The sequence below is a fragment of the Sprattus sprattus genome, assembly GCF_963457725.1.
Source record: "Sprattus sprattus genome assembly, chromosome: 7".
Taxonomy (NCBI): Eukaryota; Metazoa; Chordata; class Actinopteri; order Clupeiformes; family Clupeidae; genus Sprattus; species Sprattus sprattus.
In genome coordinates, this window is record NC_137926.1 from 29,878,322 (window position 1) to 29,905,500 (window position 27,179).

The 27,179-nt window shown below is 40.5% G+C and overlaps 1 protein-coding gene across 1 annotated transcript; it reads right to left on the reverse strand.

The window, feature by feature from the left end:
* Positions 1-3,212: 3,212 nt before the first annotated feature.
* On the reverse strand, positions 3,213-26,875 carry tpcn2 (two pore segment channel 2; the record flags this gene model as incomplete). Its single annotated transcript, XM_080841789.1, has 22 exons — positions 3,213-3,303; positions 13,044-13,118; positions 13,407-13,498; positions 13,583-13,664; positions 13,825-13,907; positions 14,013-14,112; positions 14,265-14,338; positions 14,879-14,950; positions 15,144-15,243; positions 15,424-15,473; positions 15,839-15,967; positions 16,327-16,386; positions 19,748-19,861; positions 20,368-20,454; positions 20,651-20,732; positions 23,927-24,033; positions 24,123-24,187; positions 24,298-24,363; positions 24,473-24,572; positions 24,940-25,012; positions 26,069-26,178; positions 26,711-26,875. 22 exons carry the CDS (start codon positions 26,873-26,875, stop codon positions 3,213-3,215), a joined length of 1,977 nt encoding a protein of 658 aa, XP_080697915.1.
* Positions 26,876-27,179: the final 304 nt, after the last annotated feature.

The following is a 27,179-nucleotide window of genomic DNA, read 5'->3' on the forward strand; positions in this document are numbered from 1 at the left end:
GTGGGTTCCAAATTGACTGTGTTGTAATTATCCCTTTATCCTCTCCATTTAAAATACTTCAACTTGATTACTAATTAATTTGAATTGATTGATATAATAAAATTTAGCAATTATCCTCCAAGGCCCTGCTCATTCAACTTAATTTGCATGTGTCCAGGGCAACACAGGCAGTACTTAACCATCATCAGAGAGTCAGCAGGGGGTTTACAGGGGTTATCAAGTGGACATGCTTTGCAGATGATTCACTGAGTTAGGCCCCAAAACCTCAAGAATGAGGTGGCGTCCCAGACACATACGTCCCCAGATGTCAAATGCCTTTTGTCTATTATGAAGCCATAGCTCTCACCTTAAAGCAACACTATGCAGTGTTTGCCTCTTTGTATTGGCTACTAATTTTGGTATCATCGTCAAATTCATTTTTATGGTATATGGCCATGTGAATGACCAGTAAACACACCGGTTGGTCCCACTAGACGCTCAGTCTATGCACTGTTCAATGCTGAGTTCCAGGGCAAAACATCACATGAAAATGTAAGACGAGCTTCCACAGCATGATCTTGGCAACCATTTGTCCAAAAGACACCACTTAATGATGGCAAGTGCTTACTGGGTTGTCGGTAGAATTTGCAAGGCTTTTGTAGTTGGTTCACTTGTTTTAGACCAAAACTCCTTTCTGCTGCTTTAACACCACCGATACCATACAAGCTTCCACACTGATGACAGTAATGCCCATCCCAAGTGACATGGAATTATAATAAGGAAAATTTCTATTACTTCTGAAAGGATATAAATTCCTTCACCCATACTTCCTCTCCCCTCATCTCATATACTGCGTGTGATTTGCATAGGACATATTGTGCTGCAGGTTCCCATCAAAAAGCACAGCCACACTAAGCACTGAGCAGCCCAGTCTGGTCGAGTGACATCAGTACATGACTGTAAGGAGGATGAGGCCACCACACAAAACAGACAGATTAGGGGCAGCACTGAGCAGAGAAGAGAGAGAGTGAATGGTTGGGGGGGAATAGTGGGGTACTGGGCGAGAGGGGTGCTAAGCTGTAAACCCAATTCATCCCAAATTCACCCTTTCTGTCCCATTTACAATGACAGCTTTGTCAAAGGGACCCAAAAGCAGGAGGGAAAAGAGTGTGTGTACCCTGGCCTGGCTTGTGGAGTGTGCCTCACCACCCTTCCACACCTCCCGCTCACTTTCTTTTTCATTCTTCCCTCCACTCATTCTTCTGCCGCTCTGACAGTCGAAAAACAAGCCGCAGGAGCAGCTGTTCAGCGAAACTCTTCTCTCTACCAAACTTTCCCCGACCAGAGCCTCTCGTTTTTTTTTGTTTTTTCTTCTTCTTCTGAGAAGTGCTTAAGCTTATCAGGGCCAGATAAAGAGAGGGAATTTTTAATATGCACTTTTCTGGGGAACACACTTGTCTTTTGCACAATATAATACTTTCCTCTGCCAAAGTGCCAAAAAGATGTGAACTGCTGTTGAAGAGAATGTGTTTTATACTGGCCTGATATATACTGACATGTATTGTTCATACAAATTCACATTAAACTCAGAGGGCAACACTGTATTCTCTGTATTATGTATTCACTGTATTAAGATGGCCACTTCCATATAGGCCACATCTTACCAATATTATATTCTATATGATATCTAAAAAAAAATGTGGTCACATGTATAATTTACCTTTTGATTATATTCAAGAGCATGTAGGTGAAATAAAACTAGTGTAATTTTTGTCTTTTCTTGTAAATTCCCCTCTGACAGCCACACAAGCATACCTCTACCATTAATATGCAGCTTTAGTTTGTCATAAGCATTATAATGGAGGCCTACCAATCAGTACCCATAATCCCCAGACCACTGGACCACACACCATGGACACAACATACATCATTGTCTGGGTCAAATTAGCCATTCCAGACAATACCTTGGGACAAAAAAATGTACATTATGCACAAAAACATAGGCCAGAAATGATTTATAAAAACTGTGATAGAAGGTCCAGCAACACTCCCTCAGGTGCACTATGGCCTCGTTCTGTGTGGTTTGATATCATCAATTTTCAGGTGACAGTTACCTATACTGAGACTTTGGTTTATATGAGCATCCTAGGAACAACAATGCAAACTGTACTTTTTTTGTGTTTTTGTTTTCTGTGGGTTTTTTTTATTTGGTACATAGTCCCAAAAAATATTATCACTGTTGTCAAACAATAATAAAGCAATTAATAATAAAAAAACGACTAAAACTACGAAAAAACTGTATACTCTGTATATCGCCTAGTAACCTGACAATCTCTCTGTGATGTTGATGGACACCAGAAATTTGGGGTCAAGCTTGAAAAGAGAGTTTTGGGGAGAGGTAGGAGGGGAGAAAAGGGGAAAGGAAAGAGGGGAACGACTAGGAGTTGTGGGTGGGGGGATAGCTGGCGCCAGCGTCTGCCGATCCCCACATGCCTAGGGAAGATTTAGTGCCAAATCGGGGTTTGTTGGGGGGGAGGGCAGAGCATGAGCCCATTGGGGGCTGTGAATGCAGGGCCGTTCACGGCGCATTTCACGCCTGATTGATCAGAGGGTGCCAGGCCGGCCCCTCACGACAGCTGCAAGGTCCGCTGGCCGGCCGGCACAAAGGCGGCACAGCACCGCACACAAGAATGGCTGACAGCCTGTTGTTAACAACGGGCAACTGTGTGAGGTATGTATATCAGGGCGCTAAATACTGGCAGTGTTAATCAAGCGGCAAAGAAATGCCTCCCTCCCTCCCTCCCTCCTTATCTTCCTCCCTCTGTTTCCTGCACAACTGTGCTGGGGCTTTCACCTCTCACAGCTTACTTCTTCACAGACAAACTCTCTCTGTCTTTATCGGAATTCCTGGCTTTTCTATAAACAAGTCCCAAAAAGAGAGAAATTTCTGTCTTAGAAGATGGTTAGCATTACTCTCCGTACCAGGAAGTTGCCATGAAAGACATTTACTGCAGAGGTTTTTACAAGATCAAACTTTACAAGTTCACAGAAACCTGTGGCAGAACTTCTGTTCTGCATGTTTACGTGCATTTTTGCCATTTGGGCATCGGCTTATAGAGATGGCACTGAAAGAGTCGACTTGTGCAAATGCCACTCCACAAAACCTTGACCTTGACCTGCTCCTCTGTGGTGAACACGAGCCATGCCAGAGGAATGTGTGGTTTGCTGAGTCTTTAGAAGAAACGGGAGATCAGCAACACAGCTTCTGTAGGCTTCAGCCAGGGCCCAGCTTCACATTCTCCTGTGAGCACTGTCAGCGAGGAGCTACGGGAGGGACAGAGGGGGAGCTAGAGAAGCAGAATTAATGCCAGCCTCTACAACACAAGATAGTTTCACAAGTTCTTAATATTTACCCCAAACAATAATAATAGTTTACAGTGTGAAATGCTTTGTCGGATGGAATTTACGACTGAATTTGCTGAAAGCTGAATTTGCTGTTATGTCGTTTTTTAAGCGTAACTGGCTTTGGGGTGTGGAGCAGGAGTTTGGTGACACCGTTTGGTGCTCTTAAGGAATTTGGTGACATTCAAATGCTACTCCACTTATCTCCTATGGTCTCACTCATAATCACATCATAATGCCTGAATTCTAGTTTACATTGATGACACTTGACTAGATGCATGGGTCATGAATGCTGAGTATAAACACAGTAACTGTACTTGGCTACATGGCTGTAGAAGGCTGTGCTGAGGCTATGCATGTGACAGGAACATCCAAACAAGATCAGCATATCGAGATACTGGGTATCTCTTGACATGACCAACACAACCCGTTTCATTCACACACTATTTCAGTCTGTTTACATTTTCCACATGTCAGGCAGATAACACTGATCTGGTATTTGTGATTATCTTCATGCTCCATGGGACCTCAGGAAGTCAGCTTTCTTCGTAGCCAGACCAGAAAGTACCACTGTGATTGAAATGGGTTCTCACACTCTCTCTGCTCTGTTCTGTGACTTTATCATTCGTAGATTCGGTGACCCCCTGGGAAAAACATTCTCAAACATGATGCCACCACAGTAGAAGCTATTATGTACAGGACTGTCTGATCTTTATCATTACCAAGGCCTGACACATATTTACCACTGTTTCCCACACATGATATGCATTTACAGCATTACATTCACCAGACCCCTGATGATATGCACTCAAGAGCATATCTGCCTTGCCTTTAATTGTAGAAGAAAGAAGGCAACACAAAATTAGCGGAGCTAGCCTCTGGATTTATCTGCCATGACCCAGAAACTGCCCAATCCAAGATTTGACCCCTTGACACACGGTAACCTCTAATCCCCATGGCTGTCAAGGAAAAGTTCCAGAGACTGATTGAGGCTGATGGTCACTAGCTGAGAAGTGAAGTGGTCCGCAACCAAATCGCCCTGAGACCTCCACTGACTGTGGTCATGTTTGGCTCCACTCCAACAATAACCTGTGACCCTTGAGGCTTGAACAGTTCCTCAGGCTGCGTAGATTCAGTCAAAGTGCCCAAGATTTACCGCTGAACACTAAGACCTGATTGTTTCAACACTGTATGTGGTACCCGCTGTTTGTGCTATACGGTTGACAAAATGTCAGGATCATAGAGATGGAATGGCTGTCTATGACAAAGAAGAGGAAAAGTCTTTAATTAGTACCCCGGGAGTGCCACCTCATATAGCTGTGTGAACCTCCACTCAGTGTGTCGGTGGCCATTCTCTTGACTCTCTCAACTGTTGACGTGGTGTAAATGCCTTTTGGGTGACTAACATGGATACCAATCTCTAGCGATCTTTTACGTAACAAGAAAAAACAACGATCTGGGAAACAGAACGCGAGAAACTCAGTTATCAATATTTTAACAAAATTAAACATGATATTATAGCATGTAGAACTTTATTACTATATTTTAGTTTTTTCTATTGCACTGAAAGTGTAAACTGTGAACTTTTTGTTTAACTGTGTCTTTTGCCTTTGTTTTTGAAGTCCTGTCTTTTTTGTTGTCTTTGGCACAGCTTTGGAGCATATACCCAGATCAATATTGGTAAAATATCACAAAGTTGCACGTTTCATTCAAACTCTGCCCTGTTCTGAATCCAGTCCTCCAAACTGATGCTATATAAAGCCTACTCTACCTCACTGGTCCATGTACTAGCCTGTCTTCCACTTTACTTCCTCTATGGCAAATTGATCGATGCTTCATTTCTGCAATTGGAAAAACTCAGTGGACCAATCAGTAATATTCAGCGCTCCACCCCATCCCCACCCTGAGCAAAAGAGGTCAAAGACAAGATGAGCATGCAAAGGCTTCCCCTCCACCCTTCAAAACTTTGAACTTAAATTATAAACACCATACTTCTGTGAAGAATATAGAGTCACATTACTTAGTAGAGGTGGGGCTCTTCAACACTTCAGCAAAGATTTGAGTAAGGTTTTGGGTCTCTTTAAATGCTATGCCTTGTAAAAAAGAATCCCTATAGGGTGTTGTGTATTTGTGTACACTTTGAAGACTGTGATGATCATTTGATGGTCATACATTATCCCTCTTACTATATTGCTAACTACTATAGAGAACAAGTATTCAACATGTAATAACATTTGACATTAGCAACTTAACTGAGCTATTCCTTATACCCATTAGAGCTGCATAACTAGCAATGTAATAGTGGTTGCCACTGGCAATTGTCTGCTATACAGATAAGTGAATGGATTTATTGATCAGGAGGAACTGTCTATTCCGTGGAGTACCATGCAAACGACACTACGCCAAGTCTCATTTTCTAACAGTTCAGCATTACATTCCAAGATACTGGCACATTTGATCCCTGCGGTGAATATATACAGTACATATATCATATTTTACATTTTTTTGTCCCAAACCATAGGAAAGCGTCAATATAGTTTGTTGAAACAACAATTGCCTTTGTGCAAAAACATTTGAATCAAGGAAAGTTGTTTTAATTTTTCAGATCCTACTATCACAGGATGAAAGGGGATACAGAAAGAGAATGCAGTTAGCATAGTTTGCTCCTGAATGCACACATTCCATGCCTCAGTCCCAGACATCCCATGGAATGAATGCAGGCTTTTTATGCTCTGTCTTCAACACTTACAGTACACAGCAGCAACTGAAGCTTGTCATGTGATAGGGCAAAATATGTTGAATCACCTCCAAAGCCAAAAGGTTGAGGGTTTGAGTGAGAGAGAGTGAGTGAGAGAGAGAGAGAGAGGGAGAGGTGGGGGGGCATCATTCACCAAGACTGGCTACATTGTGCTGCTGCTGTGGGAAACTGGGAAAACTTCCTCCTCAAGTGATTACTAGGAAACTTAAGATGCCATATCAGTGACCCTTCTCACTTCAACTGCATGAACAAAAATATGCAGGGTGTGCTGTGTTCTGCCCCGGGAGATGGGTTACAGGAGCTCTCTCTCTCTCTCTCTCTCTCTCTCTCTACCCCTCTCTCTCTCTCTCTCTCTCTCTCTCTGTCTGTCTGTCTCTAAGACAGAGACAGTGGACAGTGTCCTCAATGGACATTCTGCTGCCACCTGATAAATGCTGGCCATCAGTCTCTGTCTGGCCCTGACTACCTTGAACTCAATGTAAATTTCACTCATTCAGCGTGTAGAACAGCTGCAGGGAGCTCCTCAGGTGCCAATATTGACCTGAACTCTTTAAATAAGTCACTTCACATAAAGGAAGCTTTTTCCTTCCACATTCTTCAAACAGACATGCATAGACAGACACGTGATCACACAGACCCCCCTCCTCACACACACGCACACACACAGACACACACACACAGACAGACAGACAGACAGACACACACACACTCACACACACACACACACACACACACACACACACACACACACACACACACACACACACACACACACACACAAATACACACAGAGCCTTTGGTACTTTTCACCTGTATGCAAATTCTTCCGGTACCGCTCAAGGAGAGGCACAACGATGACGGAAAAATGGAGGCCCCTTTTCTACAAACACAGACAGTTTGTACTTTGACCACAAGTTAATTAACTGAACTAGCTTTGGCCAGGTTTGTGTGAGGTCCCTTCAACTTAATCAGGCCACACACGGCACTTTGAACGATGGTAGAGCTAAAAAAAAAAATGCAATGCTATGGAAACTGAAATAGTCTGGAGCTGTAATGGCATTTTTGCACAGCGGCACGGAGAGATACAGAAGATCAGTGTACACGGCCACAGCTAAAAAACATCTACTTATGTTGGGGCACCGCTGGTGGAAACCATCTACACTTCAGTCAGTGTTCAATGTAAGCAGTTTTCATAACTTCTGACAAGGAGTGTTTAGGGGGTTTCTGTGTGCTTCTGTTATCTCATACTTTGATGGCAAGATTCCAGGGGATTTTGGTTTACAGTTATATGTAATGAAAAAGAAATACTTATATAACACAACACAAATATAACTGAAAAAACTGTGTCCTTTATACTGAAAAACCAAATTATCAGATAGCTCATCATCTAAAATGTCAGCAAACACAAATCTACTAATGCAAACTGATATTGTATCTGATAGTATGCAGAAGATTGAAGAAGGAATCATATCTTTAGCTTTATCATATCTTTGTCTTCAGCTTTTCAAGGAAATTATCTCTCTATAGTTCAACTTCTGGGCACTGAGGTAAGCTGTCCTTTTAACACCATGAGCAATGACATAATCATGTGCCTGCTGTTGGTAATATGCTTGGGGTTGAACAGATTGAACCAGGCCTGAGCCCCAGCCCCATGAACAGGCAAGGAGATAAAGGTCCACCTGTGTGCCAGGTGTGCAGGGTGGAGTGGAGGCTCCAGGGTTACAGATTAATGGCAGCTCCCTGTGTCAGGCAGGAGGTGTTGGCCTGACAGGTGCAACTCCCCTGTTTTGAGGCCAGCTTTAACTTCCATGATTACTCCGGAGTAAGAATGGACCACAAGATGGAGGCAGGAAGCCTAATTACAGAGTGTCGTTGATGGCAAAAGAAAGAAAGAAAGAAAAGCTGCCACTCTCACTTCTCAGAACTCTCTTTCTCTCCTTTTCCCTCTATTTCACTCGCCATTGGCTCTGCCTCCATTCCCGCGGTCCTCCTCTTCTGATGTCCCCTCTGTTAAGGGCTTACCCTTGGCTGAAAGGAGCATTGTGCAGCCGGCACATCTCCTTCATTGACTGAGGCAACAACAGACACACATCAAAAGTGTGCTCCCCAACTATTGAGTGCCAGCCTTTCTTTAATTGCCTCCTCCGACAAAAAATACATCCACACATGAACATTATCCGGGCAACATATTTTTATTAGCATACCATTGTGCACATCTTGTGTATGTGTATATCTGTTCATTTTTGCGGTACCATAGGTCTCTGATTCAAAGGCACTGGACTATGAGCATGCAGTGGTGTGTGGTGCAACTTACTGGAACTGAACTGCTTAAGTAACTCTGTTGGTTGCAAAGGAGCATCAAACAGTGTGATATGTGGCAAAACATACGTCAAAACCTATGTATGATGTATGAAATGGAAAATAAAGTAAATGAACTGCATTCCATGGAAACATGAAATAAATAGATAACCAAATTCTCAAAAAAGTCCTCTACCACACAATAAGACCAAGTCACATTGAGATCAAATACGTGAAGTATGGTGTTCCAAGGAAAGGTATGAGCACAAAAGCTTTCGATGTAAGCACAAGGCATGACACTACTATTAGTAATAGAAGACAACATACTCTGCAGGTCGAAGCACAACACAGAGGACCTCTGTCCATGAAAAACTATATAAAATTTGCTGCAATGACAGAACATATAATTTCCATTCTCAGAGATGAGAAAAGCAGGCCTGTTGCATCATAGTATAATAAATCACTTCAATATCCATTTCCTGTTCCCATTTTTCTATCCATATCCATGCTGACATGTGCCTCAGCATACAATTTCATCAACTAACAGCATATTATACTCCATGACAATAGAATCTGCTTTCATACAAACAAAGTTTGATGCTTTGTATGAATATGTGGCATCTCTAGGCAGCCATGTACAAGCATCAAACACATTAAGGTTAGGGTTAGAGACACTAATGTACAACTATGAGACCTACTTTGTGTCACACAGCTTATCCTTGGATGGGTAGACAATTTAGTCAAGTATAAAATGCAAGCACCAGTGACACCTAGTGCTAAAGCTGGTACCGGATGCTCTAGAATGTAACAGTGTTGGCAGATATATCAGCCACTCCTATGCAAATGTGTGAGAAGGAAACAATGAGACAAAAGAGGAATCTGCAACGGTCACACACTAAAATGGCACTTAGTCTTCATATGAAATATTTTATAAAGATTGCTTCCTCAAATCCTATTTCGTTTTAGATTAGGGAATTGCTGCTTCAGGATAGATTTGTGAGTTATGGCGACAGCTGCGCTGGCTGCACAACATTCCTATCAGTAAAAGGAAGTGATAAGACTTGACTAAGAGGCCATACCACCAGGTGAAGGGTTTGGGGAGAGGGTGTGGAGGCGGCTTTATTGGGTCATGGGCAGGACAGAGCAGGTGCATGTTAAAACAGCCCAGGTATGGACTATATCCCGCAATGAAACTGAAAAGCAAGGTGAACAAACAGGCTGAGTGAGTGCTGGCTGTATATGAGTCTGGTCTTGCGTGGGTGTTGTAGTGAGTTGTGCACCAAGACATGCTCACAGGTAACTGCCTGTGTTTACATTAGTAAAAAAAATCACTTAGCCAATTGCGGTGGGGTTTTCCATCAATGTAATTGGATGGTCCCCTCTAGACTATAAGGGTTATGGTTTGTGTTTGGTTAAGTTCATGTTCAGTGAACAATTAGAAAGACGGAACTTGAATTTCAACACACTTTCTGTAGTAAGTCCCTTTAGGCAGACAATCAAACTATGATTACCGGATTTATCTGCAGAAATGGAAATGGATTCATGTAATGACTGCGTAGAAGACAGCAGTTGAGATGGGAGCATAGTGTTGTACTCTCATATGAGGGGGCAACAATTCAAAAATAATGAGGCAAAAATACCCCGAATGAGCCAGCAGAGAGGATTGCCAGGAAGGAATTGTACCTACCAGAGCAATAACATATCCCCTTTTAGTCTAGGCCAGTACTGTTAAATGATATCCCACTCGCTAGAGTAGCAGTTGCAATAAAAGTAACTGAGGCCCTGTTCACACCTGATACTAACATACATCTTGGGTGATCCTTGGGTGATCACAAGTGGACAGGTCTATGCACAGGTGGGAATGCACTCGAGACAGAATGAGCATTGACATCCGTGCACTCAGACCCCATTTAAAGGTGGTCTAGGATGCATATGGCTACATTAATCTAGCATTGTGTATGCAAATGTGTCCTGGGCCACATTGAAGGACTGGCTACTTAACTGATGTCTTCAGTGTAAGCAGAAGTACATACTCAAAGCTGTCTGTGTAAAACATTTCGAAAAGCCCATAGAGATATATTACGAGGTGATTTAAATAACCAATAACACAAGTAGGCTTAACGTTTGACAAAGTACTTGGCTCACCCCCTTTCCTTCCTCGAAGCTGGTTTTACCTCTGGCAAACATCGAGATTTTTCTAGAGCCATAAGTAAGTTGCAAATAATGAGTATCCCCACAAATACAATTCAATTGATAATGCCTGTTTACTCCATTCAAAGGCAAAGTCCCTGATAACATAGTCTTAGTCAACGCAATGCTGACAGACAAATTATTGTTAACTAATTAATGTTAGAATAGTCAAACAAAGTTATGACTGTATTATGCTAGCTACAAAAACATGCCAAATGGCGTATGCTGCGTTTTTTGACATTGACTGACGAGCAGTAGGTGACGGTATCACTTTATGATAGTGTTACGATTATGTTATCTTATTATCATCAACAATTAAAGATTCATTTAACAAATCATATTCATCCCTTCAAATCAAGTATCTGTTAATCATGAAGCTGCTCCATGCTTACTGCTTCAACTCCACTCCCTCTGTCCCTCCTCTCCAGCCCCCTCTGTCTCTCCCTATCACAAGCCTGCTCCTCTGCCAGGCAGTGACCAGGGCCAGCCAACTCCCCTCCTTCAAGTTCCACCTGTTGCTGCACAATGTCGGCTACTGTAGAAGCTACTGCAGCCCTCGTAGCAAACGTGTCTGTTATTTTTGCACATTTGGCGGCATCTGCCTCCAGATGTTTTTTTTGGGGGGGGTGGGATACTGGGGGTAGAGGTGGGGGTAACTTCTCTGCCCACCCAAACTCCAATTGCTTCCCCAACTCAATCGCTGATGAACAGTATATTTTCCCAAATATGACAGTACAACAACTGTTAACACAGCAGGTGTCTACACATAATATCTGTTGTAGACCAGAGAGTATCTACATACTCGGAATCCACTAGTAAGAAGTCTCTTCCTGACCTAGAATAGGCGCAAATTTGACCGAATCGGCCAAGCAAAACATCAGACTTGAAAGTGATATGACCAGCTCAGTCAGGCAGAAGTCAGCTGTGTTTCATATCCTTGAGAACCACCTGCATAAAATCCCAGCTGTTCAACCTCATGTGTCAAGTTATAGTAGGACCGCAGAATTACACATAATTCAATTCCATTGGAAGTTGTGTTGTGAGTAAAATCTAACATGCAGTTTAATCCACAAAATCAAATGTTTCTCCATCTTAAGAAAGTTGGGTTCCATGACAAACCATCTGAACAGATTCCTACAACAGCACAGCCAGTCCAAGGCAGCATGGATGTCCCTGACAATGCCTGTAACCTCGTCCAGTTGACTCTTCTGATTGCACCTATGTCTCAGCGATGGTGAGGTCAACTGTAGGAAAGGCACTTTGGGAAAAAACTTTTACATTAAATTGTGGAACTGTTGTGCTCTTAGAAACGCTTCAGCTGTGAAATGCTGTAGGGGAACACCTGAGCCATCAGCTAGTGTTGCTACCTCTTGCTCTGGCAGGGAGCAAGACCATCTTGTGAGGTCCTCTCAAGAAGTTATCTGAACGTCTTTCCTTATGTTTGCTTTGAAGACCTCATCTCCTTCCTAAATGAAGAGACTTCACATTCTTCCTCTTCCTGCCTTCATAGCCTTTCTTCTGCCTCTTTTGGCACATGGAAAACCTCAAAAACCTGGGCAAGGACAGCTTCTATGTCAGCAGCCTGCTCTTATAAGAGCTGAGTTGAGTACTTGACGAAGTTGTGGGTGCTGGCCGAATGGTACGGGCTGAACCTTGCCGCTCTTTGCTCTGTGGTGTTGCTGGCTAAGACAATGCCTCTCAGGTGAGAGAACGTAAGTACAAGGTAAAAACAGCGCATTGACAACCTCAGCATCCATTTTGAATTTTTCCATGGAGTGTCGCTTTGATGATCAAAAACTGCTCAAGATTTTCTGTAGTTATGGTGTTAGCGAAGTGACAGTATGAATAAAGATAACATCAGCTTTATTGACTTTCACAGAGATGCTGAACTGCCATCAACCAGTTGACTTAAAATCCAAGGTCTGAGGACTGTGTTGCTATGGGGTGAAAAGGTCTTCCTCATTCAGTACAAGACAGTTTAGTTGAAGATGTTGTAGTTCAAATTTGTTGAAAAACAATGATGGCAATGACGCCATGATTTCAAAAATATTTAGTCAATTAAAGTTATAATGTTCTATAAACTTTGTACAGATTCTCAACATCAAAGCCATAAAAATAACCACATGTGAAGACAAAGGTAAACTACTACAGACACATGGATTACCTATATAATCAATTTAAGCAGCTGTTACTTTGCAAGTGGCTCTAACCACAGAAAGCTACAGCATGCTGTGTGAGATTTTGCACTGTTAAAAAGATTAAATACATATTTTCAGATACATAAGACAGAACACAAAATTCATGTTATTTCTTCACAGCAGGTAAATTAGTGCTATCAATTACAGGCAATGGAATTATTGGGTTTCTAAGACACATAGGAAGTGAAAGAAGATGTTTTTTTCACAACGTAAATTACAGAGTGAGATGAAGATGGGGGTTCTCATGAAGCCTGGCGATTATCTCCTCCTCTGTGGGTTCTGAGATGTGTTCCCTAAAACAAGGAAAAATTAGCAAAAATGAATAACTCTTACAAAAATGACTCATCAACATTAGTCATACCAAGTTAAATGGACATCAGCAGTTTTGCTAAGGATATATAGAAACAAGAGCTTAGTTACCAGCAGCAGTGCAGTATTAGTATAATGTATTGTATATGTTTATGTCCATGTAGAGGAACCCAGTTAATTGATTGTTTGGCAGAGACGTTTAGGTAAGGGCTATACAGGGATGTATAGAAAGAATTATTAAGAAAGCTGAAAGCAGGTGAGTTTTTTCCAACCTGAACATCAGCTGGACAGTAGTCTCAAAGTCAGTCAGGCTCACGTCAGACACAGAGGACCCATGACTTCTGTCCCACTTAGAGATGAAGTTCTAGATCATGAGGGTAAAGAGTATATTAATTTGGAACATGTATTTAGATATTCTTATCGATTGTAATCAATGAAAATAACTTACCTCTATTATCAAAGCCACAAACAGATTCACCCACATGATTGAAGAGGTCCACCACCAGGAGATAAAGTAAATCTTTGACCATCTGTTTCCAAAAATATAAAGTAATACATCAAATTATCAGCCAGTTAGGTCTGACCCAACTGGCAAAGGCACTTCCTTGTTGAAAGTTGCAGAGTTTACAAAAATATAGTTGCAGGGTGCAACACCAAGTTGCAACATCAACCTGTGTAGAAACAACTCACTCTGAGGTGTGTCTGGAGTAGGCCTCGAGAAAAACATGCCAGTTGTTCACCACCATGATGTTATAGAGTAGAACTAGAGATGACTAAGGAATAAACGGTAAATAACAGTAAATAAATATACACAAATGCATGCATGGCATCAAAACATTCATCACTTAAAATGAAACCATCGTATTGGGTGTACTCACAGCAAAGTCATCAAAGTTGTTTGCCCAGTAGCCAAGTTGTTCATATGACCCACATGCTGCTGAATCATTGCCACTGACTGTCCTTATTTGAGAATTGCACCTATGGAGGAATGAATAATTATATCATGTGTAAAGGAATGACTGTAGCTATATAGGAATGAATAAGTATACCATGTTAAAAGTGTGAACTAATTCAGTGCTCTGTACGTTACTCAAGGTGTGTTTACTGCTAGTTTGATCAATATACATCACCTTATATTACTGTGAGACACGATCACTCCCTTGAACAGCCAAATCCCAATGATTGCATAGACATAGAAGACAACCTTAGGAATAGGCATACGGTTATTTCAGTGTTATTACACGGCTCTTCTTAATGCTGTAGAATGCTCCATTAAATTGAATAGGGCTTCCCAACGCTCTGCGGTCAGTTATTAACCGATACCTGACCGTTGCTATGCAATAATGACCGCTGTCAAGGAAAGTGGCCTTTTTGCCTCTGATTCACGTCTTTCGTAGCACTCCGCAAGTAGTCCGGTAACTTATCAAGGGAGTTTCAGCTGACGGTTGAGCAGCTGTGTTCTAAAGAATGTTCAACTGTCTTTGAAGTTCAACGTCTTTGGCGAACTATTTCTCTGCTTTTTAACACTACGTATAGTAACAAAAACAAATACATTGCAAAAAGACACGTCATTTTTTAGTTTTGGCAAGTAGCCGTATAATAAGCGGGATAATGTATAGAACGCAGGTCATTGTCGGGAAAATAATCCCCGACAGGGCGAACAGCACCCCGAGAAAAGAAAAATCTATTACAACACGACGTTAGTAGCATGCAAACTCAACTCGTAAACAGAAAAGAGTCTTACCACTAAAATCCCAACAAAAGCTCTTAGGTTCTTCACCAAATCCACAAGGGTGCTAGCCGCCAGAGCCATTAGCTGTAATGGTAACCAGGCAACAGTTTTGACATTAAAATATTTAAACCTTCTCATACTCCATTCTACATTAACAAATTACAGTTACAGAAACCTGACCCTTGGTGTCCATTTAAATAACACTTAAAATTACAAATGAGTCCTTATTATTCCTGGTTCATTTATGCTTACTCCAACATTTATGCATTCACAGTACCTTGATTTTGGGGAGAATCCTCAAAAAGCGGACAACAATCAGCATGTTCACCAGATGTGCCATTTCAAACAGAGGCAGCAGCCCTTTCTGGGCAGGGTTCCTGCAACATAAAGGACCATCCTGATAAACATTTATGTAGGCTACTGTGGACAATACAACATCACTGTGGGCATTCTGTGCAATATCAACCTTTATTTATCACAGAATGTTTTTGTTCCATTCATTAAGGAAGTTGTGCAAATGATCGGTTCAGTGCTCTCTGTTCCAAAAAAAAACTTACCAGTTGGGATATGGTAGTCTATAAGTGGCAAAGACAGATACCTGGAGAGCCTATGGAAATCATAAAAATGCATGTTGGTACATACTGTATTTGTAAAGATAGGGTTAGAATGACCCACATACGGAATGCAAATGCAATTGCAAATGAGTACAATGTCATTAGCAATCCAGCATACTATTCTAGCGTACAGGTAGCAATAAAACCATTAAAAACAGTGTAACATCATACCCACTAAAGAACAGGATGTTAGAAAGCATTGTGGGTTGATTAACCTGCACAGCTACAAGAGGAACACCCAAATTGACAGTATTGTTAAGGTTGGGGCCACTGAGCAAAGGCACCAGCTAAGTTAGTTTAGGGAGGCTATTGTATTGTACTGACTTGTGATCACACAACACTTAAACATTGTGCTTACCAGCAACAGTACAGTTAGAAACCCATCAAATATGTTACTTCCATATGACACGTAGCCTCTCCATCCCAGAACAAGGACTTTTATTAACATCTCCAACAGGTAGCACAAAATGAAGAAACAGTTGATAAACTGCAAAAGATAAGGGAAAGCAGTCACAGAGAAATCTTAGAAACTCATTTTTAGGACTTATATAGTCACATCCATGTTGGCATTATGGTAATTATAATACATGTTTATCAAATAATCAGTTTCTAACTCTTTTTTACTTTGACTTCCAAAAGATAATCTATTATAAACGCACCCAACCAAAAAGCCAGAAATCTCCAGAATCAAAGTGATATTAGAAAACTGTCTCATCTATCATCACTACATTTTAACTACCTCAAGCAACTAAGCTCTCTGCACAAGAGTCGTTCATTAACAGCTTGTATTTACTTTCATTAGAATTCAATTACACGAGAATGAAATGATGTGAAGGATCCAGTCACCTCCAAATAGTAGTCATCTCGCTGAGACAAGGTCTTTTCAGAGTCAATCACGAGAATAGCCTGCAATACAGAAGCACTTTAGATGTGCAGTTAGGGTCAAAATGATTAGCCCCCTTTAAGAAATCAAACAAAACCCTTTCCAATCTTGTCCAAGGTAATTACCAGTTCCAATAGGGTTTTGGGGATAATTACTACCAAAAGAACAAAGACAAAATTTCCACTCAGCTTGATGAAGATATTTTACTGATGTGCTGAGTTGAAACATCAAAAAACAACAAAAATTACCAAAAGGCCAAAATGATTAGCCTTAGTCATAGTATAACCTTTCTGACTCCCAACTGACAGCAACCTCTTACTGCAGTTAGGTTGGCAGGTTTCTTGAGGGATCTTAGCCCATTCCTCCACGGCAAATTGTTCCAGCTCATCCAAATTAATTGAGGTATGGGCTTTGAGAGCCACTCAAGGACCTTGATTTGTGTCCTTCAAAACGTTTTGGACCACCTTGGATGTGTGCTTCAGGTCATTGGGCCTCATTCTCAAATGCAGTTAAGAACAACTCTTAACTCCACTTACGAAGTTTTCGGGACAAATCTGGCATTCATGAAAGTTTTCTTATCTGGGATTCGTTCTTAACTTTAAGAAGACACTTCAGAAAATGTTCGAGAATGAGGCCCATTGTCCTTCTGCAAGACCGAATGGCAACCTAAAACCAGAATGGCAGTAGATTACTTCCTTCAAAAAGTCAACATTATCTTCTTTCTTCATGCACCCGGAAAAGGTTCCCAATGCCTGGAGTGATTTTATAGTTAAAGGCCTCTCCCTTCCTTGCCAAACAAAAGCAACATCCATGTGGCCCAACAGTTCCAGTCTTGTGTCATCAGACCATAGGACAGACTTCCAAAATTCATCTCCAAATTTAAATGGTCACGGGCAAACTTCAGTCTGGCTTTAATGTTCCACTGTGTGAGTTTTCCTTAGGCAATGTCCTCAAAGCTCACTGTGATAGAGGGCCCTTGCAACTATCTTCCAGCACAACACAACAGTGAGAAGAGGGTAGCTCAGCAACAATCATCTTCACAGAGTTCCGGGGGGTTCTTGTTGACATATCTGATGATTTCCCTCTCAAAAGTCTTGGATATCTTACATCTGCGACCACATCCGGGTTGGTTTCTAACAGAATGTGTCTCCTTGTACTTTGCAATGATGCAACATACAGCTACTCTATACACCGTAAAATGGCAGTATAGCCGTCTCTCTTAAGATGGACATCCACTGCCTTCTTAAGGTAATAAGGTCCTGTCTTATTTCTTTGCTTTTTGACATGATGAAATTACTTGTTACAAAGAATGTAAGAGTGGTGCCTCACAAATTTAGCAGAGTTCAATGTTGACTGATTGCATCATTGGGGGCAGATCGGGTTCAGGTGTGGTTTCAATTTGCTCCATTTTTCTTGAACACAGGGAGATTTGACTTCTCCAATTTTTAATACATTTGTTATACACCAATCGAATATGTTTTTAAAAAAGTACCAAATGGGGCCCTATACATTGACAAATCATGTTATCATGAATCATGTTATCATGAATTGTGTTATCATGAATCATGTTATCATGAATTGTGTCATCATGAATCATGTTGAAATTGGACATAATTTTAAGACAATGGTCCATATCTCCTTGGGGGCTAATCATTTTGACCATAACTGTATTTAACATCCTTCATTCTTAGCTTCAAAAGCTGAAAACTGTTTAAAATGTCACAGATCATCTCTACAGGCTGAATAAGCTTTAATGACATCTGTTGTTAATTTGCAATAAATGCCAAAAAGGCTGTATATTGCTACCAAGTGTAACAAATAAATCTAGTTCTTGCAGAGCCTGTTTCATATAATAAACACCAGGGCCCAGTTTCCCGAACGCGCACTTAGCCTAAAAAGCACTTGAAATCGCTCGTAAGAGGATTCCTACGTTGCAGACGGGTTTCCCAACGCCACACTTAGCTTAAGTGTATCTTTCGTTGAGAGGAATTCTACGTGTGGTCAGGACCAGTAGTAACTTCACACTTAGCGATTTAATCGACCAGGGGCGTCGTTCGACCGTCGTTCGGAAGAAACGGGAATTTAAAAAAAAAAAACATGGCTACTTGAAGCGAGGAATATTTTACATGAATAAAGCTATCTACACAACTTTTTATATGTTTATAATGACTCGGTTTGATCGGAAATGTGCTACGCGACCAATGCAGAGTATTTAGGTCTTGACTGAAGCTTTCAAACAGTAGTTTGATGGCACATTTAGCGCTTATGCCACCACTCTTATACACAGCTTATATGGTAGCTTTATAGCTAGGTGGTTGTTTCGTGCCCTACACAGTTGTATACATATATATTTGCACAATGTATATTTTGCAACGATGTTTCTGTGTATAGCACATCATGAGAATGTCATTGTTTCACCTGCCTATTCCCATCAAAATAGAAAAAAAGAATATTGAGTATTTGAAAAATATTAGGCTATACAAATTATGCATTCTGTAGTGTAAGCAGACGTAGAGCTGTTGGGTAGTGTAATGGCAAGACATATTTGCACTCCACATAGGTACAGGTTACACTGAAGTATTATTGTGATGCATGTTTCCTTTTCATTAAGAAATGTGTTAATGGTAGCCTTTTTGAATTTGTTACCAACAAATAAAGTTTGAGATTATGTAGTGGATGCAGTTGAATATAGATGTCAACGTTGCTGTCTAAACTATAAACTAAATGTCATGAAGAAAGAAAGAAAGAAATAATTTAAAATGAAGTTATGGTTGAAATAGGATCACTTCTTTATTGTAAGGGTAAGTGTAGGGTAAGAATGGGCATGCAGTTGGACTCAAATGTAGGTTAATTTTATTGAATGTATGTAGCCTACTGTACTGTATGACTTCGATGATGGTAGCTTTGACAGCCCACTCTCAGACAGATGTAATAAATGTCCTTACAATGGGAACACAGTTTAACTCTGCTGGAAATGGCGTTACTATCCCCGCCCCGAATTCAGTGCACAGTGTACGTTCGATGCAGCATAGGCTAGCTAATTTCACAGCAATTAACGTAAACAGGTTAACGTGGCGTAAACAGCTCCTAAGAGCTACTTAAGAACTCGTGCACGTCGCGCTCGTGCACCTGACTTTAAGTTGATGGTTGGGAAACCCTCGTAAGTAGAAAGAGTTCGGCCGTCAACGATGTCGCGAAAATCCACGTAGAACGTTAAGATACATCGTTATCGGGAAACGAGGCCCAGTAATTTAACTTTAACTTAAATTTGATCTCTGTGAGGACTGTATTTTAAATGATACATGACGAGAGTAAACCATCGTCTGTTACATAATAATTTTGTAAAGGGTAGCTAGACTAGCTAGATTGTACAGCTGTTCTTACACAGATGCAGAGGACGTTAGCCAAAGCAACAGCATTCCCTCCCACAGTGATGACATGATGACTGCGCTGGAGTTTCTGCAGAATCACTGAGGAGTAGTCTGGAAATGGAGGGTGCTGTGAGGAACACATTGAGCACAAAACAGGACAAAGGGTCTGGTTATCCAGTATTTCAAAAAAAAAAATCCACCCACATAAGATTTATGTAATGTTTTGATGACTGTTGTGTTTGTGATGCACAAACATACAATACTTTAGCTGGGGTTGACTACATGAACGACTTCATATTCACACATATTAACATGAGTTCATCACACGCTAGCAGCTGCCAACTGTTAATGGTGGTTCCCTAAGCTAGAGATAGCTAGGATAGGTCATAGCCACGTTAAATGAGGCATGAGACCTCGCACAACTTTTGCGGAGGTTCTCGCTCCATAGCATACTGTGCACTAATTACCAGGCAGCGAAAAGATGTTTTCTTGTGAATAGGACGTGCCAGAGTATTAACCATAGGGCTGCAGGAATTTCGCTAAATCAATGTATAAACCACGGTTAACAGTCTGGAAATGACAGTACAGTATATGCTGTTACTTCTTCAGTGAATGCCCAGTCATGTGATTTACCTGTTTGATCCTCTCTTTGTCCAGTTCATCAAACAGCATCTGAAAGGCCTCTCTCTCAATGTGGCCATTATGTGACTGCAGCGCTTTCTACTAATTTAACAACATAATACAAATAGAGCAAATAGAAACTGTAAAAGAATAGCTGTTTCTGTTGTACCTGTCCACATTAATCTGTCTGATCTCAGCTAAATATATAGTATTAAATCACATTAAAACTATATTATTAAATCACATTAAAAAAGACTTAGGGGAATGCAGTTTCACCAAGCATGCCCAAACAGACTTTAATGATAGCTTGCCGGTAGTAGGACTCCATATTGACTCGTCTCAGAACCTTGGTCAGCGTCTTCACCTGCACAGATTCACTACAAAAACATAACAATCACTACATGGCACAATGAGATTCATGATGCTAACTAGTCTAAGGCTGAATCCCATTTCTCCCCCTATCCCTTCGTCTTTCCCCTTCCCCTCCGTTTTGCGCGTTCATGTGGAGGGGTAGGGCTGTCCCAATTCACGTTAAGACAGAGGGGTAGGGGAAGGGGAAGCGCTTTCTACCCCTCCAAACGGAGATTTTCCGAGGGCACCCTTCAAACGGAGCGGTAGACTGATTTCCCTCAATGCATTGCGAACCCGTGATCATTAAAGAAAAAACATCGCGCGAGTCCATTTAAAAATGTCGGAAACAGCAGGGAAAGCATCACACAAATGAAAGTATTTTCTTTGTAATTCATGATTTTAAAACTTGTTTGATGAAATGTTGCATTGTGTAAATAACAGCTGCAGGCGCCATGTTTGTTTATGTCTGGTGAGTGACAGCTGTCGCTCTCCGGTAACGTAACAGCTGACGCTTCGTACTGATGACGTACGTAATTGTTGAAGTGCTATCCCAATTCGAAGGGCTAGCGTTTCAACCCCTTCGGCTACCCCTCCGTTTGAAAAAGCGAAGGCGAAGGGGTAGGGGTAAGGGTAGGGGTAGAGATTAGAAATGGGATTGGGCCTAAGTGTCTGCATGCTTTAAGGTACCACAAGAGATAGCTTTAACAACCGTGGTAAAGTTGGTTGGAAGTTGGATATTCAACAGACATTCAGACACTTGATGTTTAGGGACCATCAACAAATTACACATTTAAAATTTCAAAAGTCAATAGCTTTTCAACAACATGAACTAAAAACATAAAAATGATGTTGAACTGTTCAAAATGTATGCATACATGTTGCACAGCCTTTATTTTGTTTATTTTCATATCAGGTTGTAACAAAATGTTTTAATTAAAAATAAATCTTCAAACTTCAATAGCTTTTTGGTCATGTGACTTATCATCATCAAATCTATTTCAGAGTGTTCACTGACTATGCATACATCTTGCACAGTCTTTAGTTTTTTCATTTTCACTTCACACTATTTTCAGTAAATTTATGAAAGTCTGAAACTTCAATAGCTTTTTGGTCATGTGACTTATCATCCTCAAATTAGTTTCAGAGTGTTCATTAACTATGCATACATGTTGCACAGCCTTTAGTTTTTTAATTTTCACCTCAAACTATTTTCAGTGAATTTTTGAAAATTTGAAACTTCAATAGCTTTTTGGTCATATAACTTATCATCCTCAAATTAGTTTCAGAGTGTTCATTGACTATGTATACATCTTGCACAGCCTTTAGTTTTTTCATTTTCACCTCACTATTTGCAGTGAATTTTTGAACATTTGAAACTTCAATAGCTTTTTTAACCAAACTGGATAGCTAAAATTACTTCTATTATGTTGATTAAGAGCATCTTCGGAAATAGATCCTTTTTAACTGTCACACTGCTTTCTGTCATTATGTTTCAGCCCATCCCGCCATACTGCAGAATGACACATAGGGCCTGATTTACTAACAGGATTGCGCCCATTTCTGGCGTAAAATAGCGGTCGTAAACATAAAACGGTATTTACTAAGGGGGCGCATTTGAGTAGAGTCGCATATTAACGCTTTGAAGGTGTGTACCTGCAAACAGGTGGGATGGTTCCGAAACGTGGGTGGTAACGTAGGCGTGAAGCGCTATTTAATGGGAGGAGTGCGCCTAATGATGTATTGCGTCGTATTTACTAAACTGCCTGGCGAGCGCACATCTCTGATTTGCAGGGTAATTCTCCGCCTCATAAAAGCACTTCTTAACCAGGAAGCGCATTTCCACTGAGTCTGAAAACGTTGATATGGCAGCAGCAAGGCGACGACAGAGACAGCGAACAGAAATATTTTTTTCAACTCCTATAATTCATATATTCATATGAAATTAAACTTTCCGAACGTAATTGGAGAAATTGATCGCACCCACATGCAAACAGTCCCACCTTCAATCCACGAACACGTTAACCAAAACAGAAAGCACACATATTCAATGAATGTCCAGGTCATATGTGATGCCAACATGACCATGACTTACGTGGTAGTGGTCTGTCCATGACAGTTTTATCTTCCGGAATAGTGCCATCTATCCATGATTGAGCAACGGTGATTTTGGCTACTTGGTAAATGTATTTGTTTCAGTGGGGATATATTGTAGTGAACCCATGTCCCTTGTAGAACGTATTAATCTCGCCATGTACACATCTATATTGTTATAATAGACAGTGTATGCATTAATGCCACCAATAGCATATTATTTATAATCGTGTTCTTTTAAACATCTCGCTGATGGCGGGCAAAACAACAATATAACCCACTGAATCAGGTTCAGTGATTGAGCGAACGTGGACCAATATATCTATCTCGCTATATCTATTCGCTGAACCTTAGTTTTTTCTTCCTCGAATCTCCATGGTGGCAGTAACTTGCTGGCAAGTTCTCCAGTCTTTTAACGGTGTGCTAAATAATGATTGCCCAGCGCGTATCTGGCTTGATAAATATCACGGAAAATGCGGGGGAACACCGTGCGTTAATGTGCGCCTGGCAAAGGTGCAGATTAAGATGCGTTCGCAAATCATTCTTAGTAAATCAGGCTCTTTAAAGGGCGGAGTAAGCACAGTTTGCCCAGCGCAGATCTGGCTTGATAAATACCACGGAAAATGCGCAAAAACATTGTGCGTTAATATGCGAACGCAGATTAAGCAGCGCTCGCATATTAGTAAATCAGGCCCATAATGTGCAATAATAACCTTTGTTGTTTATATTATTGGCTGCCGTTTTGGAAAAGGATCAGTCATCTTCTTGAAATAATCGATTCATGGTAATAAACTTAGCTTTCATTACAATTTCATTTTGACGCACTGCTATTTCTGAATGGTACCATTATTGTCTGCTACAACAGTTACAGTGTATCCAAACAGCTAATGGTGGAAAAATGCTAGAATTATGCTTTAGATCAGAATACTTTTAACGCATAGCATTCATTATAACCACTGAGGTATAGAATATTTCTAGATTAGCCAATGTAAAAGGGAAATATTTATTTATTTCTAGGCTGCAGGGACATGCCGTGACATCTGACTGGAACTCTCAGTATATTACGTCTGTTTGAGACTATTTCAGATACTGCATCCTGCTTAAAAGACCCCATGAAGCAGTAACTCACATGATGCCATCTTCAGAAAGAGTGAGTGCTGGGCCCTGGCAGCTGAGGACCTCAAAGGCAGCTCTGATTCCCATTCTCTTTCTTAAGATGGAGGTCTGGATGGAGAGCTAAAGACAAGACAAGACATGATCTCCAACCAACACCTCTCAAATCAGCTCATATAAGGCCACATTCGTGAGAAGACATAAGAACTCACCAGTAAATACCCTCTGAAGTGATTATAAATGATGGCAGTCAGGAGGTTCATTAAAAAGAATGTTCCTAAGAGACATTAGATGATATTTAACTTCTGAATTGTATAATATGTTTAAATCTATACACGTTATGTGTTTAATGATGCCAGGCACATTCTGAGAATAAGTATACTTTACCGAAGCCACTAAAGAGGATGAAGAACAGAGAGTACAATCTGTTTGAGGAGTATGCTGGAGTCATCACTTTACAAGAGGAGACAAAACAACCGTGTTCAAACCAAAACAATAGTCTTTTGAAATCAAGTGAGATTATTCTGCTGCTTACAGTTGTGAAGTAAATATGGTTATGTACCATCTGGATTATTTGCTGTAGTGAGAAGAACCAGCAAAGACGTGAAGGATTGAGGAAGGTTCTTGAAATAGGTCTCCCATTCTACGTTGCTCTCTGATTCCTTGCGTAGCACATAATGTGTGGATGTTTTAAACACAATTGGGGGAGAAATCACATTATTTTACAGCATTTAGCTGTACACAGACCTATGATTTAGTGGCAGCTGATTAAAGTAGTGCTAAAAAACGTGTGAGACGGTTAGATATGTATGAGGGAAAAGGTCAAGATAGATAATGTCAAAACACACTACCAGTCATCTATCAAGGGCCAGACTAGCATATGATATAAGCCTTAAGGAGGAGTTATGAGAAGTTACCTGATCCTACGTCATTTAGACCACATGCTGTTGTGGCAATGACAGTAGCTCCTCTTAAAGTCAGTGACAATTGCTTACACGTATTTTCAGTGTTTGTCATTCATGATCTTACCTCTTGTCTCGAGAACAGTAGCATTCCAAATATAGTGAACAGACACAGGTGAAGAACTACGAGCAACAGCACACTAGAGAGACAATAGGCATATATTAATGCAGGTTTGGTATTACTGAAAAGATGGATGTATTTTTGTCTCAGGACTTTCACTTATCATTATTTACTCCTCAACACTTTTTAAAGAGATCACTTAATTATCTCCTTAGTTTTTCCTAGACAACAATGAGATTTAAAGTGAGATTTAAGTTTAAATCTGCTGCTTCTCAGATTTCTATATGGACCAAATTTCTCCTGTGGTGTTAAAGGAGCTCTAAACAGGGTCACAAATCAAACTTAGATTTTACTAAATATTTAGACATCTCAATATTATCGCTTCTTTCTCAAGACAAACTTGGTGTTTGGGGATGAGGCACAATAAAGTGCATTTTAACTAGCGTATGACAAGAAGACTGTGCAGGAGAGGGGTAGCTATGAGATCTCTGTGAAGTGTCTTTCTGATTTTCTTGTCAAACTTTTTTCCTAAAGGTTTAGGAGAAATATCTGTGATTAAAGGGATACATAAAAGAAACAATAATGAGATCACATACATCTCCCGAGCTTTTAAAGATCCATCCTTGGGAACTACAACCCCATGGGTTTATATGTTTATATGGTTGCCTCTACAGAATGTAAAATGAAATGTGAGGGTCCTTTACAAACTTTACGAACCCTTGGGTATCAAGGATTTTGAGATTTGATGTGTTTTTACTTGTTTAAATCCTGACAGTTTGACATGTAAGCCCATAGCGCAGCCTCTGAGCCTCTTCACTCTTCAACATGCCTGACATGTCCTCTTCTAGCTCAGCCGTAGCCCAGAAACATGGTCAGTATTTTGCATGTTCCACTCTGGCCATCTGTAGCTTCACCGATACTACTACCACTACTATGGCATGAGGTTCCTGAGACTTGTGACCTTTCTAGTGATAGAGTCTCTTTGTGGCGAAACTTTGATAAAACTTATTTTTAAAAAGTATCAATTGATATGGCCTTGTATGTGAAACCAACCAATATAGTTCTCTGTTGTGGATACATAATATGCAAGTAAACAATGAAATAGAGAGCAAATGTACTTCAAAGGAAGATGTACCTCACAATTTCTGGTAGAGTCCTTTTGATAGATTTCAGTGTCTTCTTCATCAGTGATGAATTTTGCAAGAGGAAGAATGGCCGTAGTAGTCTTCTGATTCTAATATCATGCTTCAATCACATGATAAGAAAAGCCTTGTTTTGAAATTCTAGTGCTAATAACAGTTCACAAATACTATAGGAACATTTGACAACACATAATAAAATAAGTTCATATTAGATTTAATTTTGTTCAAATAATACATGCATTTAATTAGAATTAAATTTGTTGGGAAAGAAAAAAAGGAAACTTTACCTCTTTACAAAGCATAGTAGAGGATATTGTCAAGTCTATGAAAGACCCTGTGATGACCACCATGTAGCCCATCAGCCATCTGCAGTTCCAAAACTCTCCCCAACCAATCAGGTAAATCTATATAAAATGGAGAATGGATATTACATTGGGGTGGATAGAAAAGGGAAAGCAATGTTGCTAAGATTTGACTTTCCAGTAGTAAAACCTTACACATCTTTATTAAAATATAAGTTAAAATATGAGTTTTTAATTGATAATATACATAAACTACAACTATTCATATCATGTTTCACAAAACAATCTGTAGTTCAAGAAGTATGGGTCAGGGTATACAATGTCCAAATGCACCTTTGCAGCCAAATCAAGTGTGAAGGTGAGAAGGCAGACCATCTCGATGGTCTCAGTTAGTCCACATGGGGCTTCCCAGGGGCACTGTTTATAGCGGAGGTCAGAGGTCACGGACATAGAGGAAGGACGCTCTATGAAGGCAAGGCCAAGGATGAAAGCTATCATGATATTCAGCATCCTGATTTGTAGAGGGGGAAAGCGTTCATATGAACAATAGGGCCCATGTGAACCAAAATGAAGAAAATGCAACACTTAAAAACTAGGGTTAGCTGTGATAATTTTACCATTGCCATGCTCTGGAGTAGTACTTCCTGTACAGATGAAGGGCTTTCGAATCCATGTGATGTTTTATGGAGCGATACTATCAAAAGAACAGTAAGACAATCTTAAAATAGACAGTTTATTCTTTTTTCGGGCAATTCATATTAGTTCTGTGCAAGGTGGAAGTACCCTACGTTTATGGCATCTT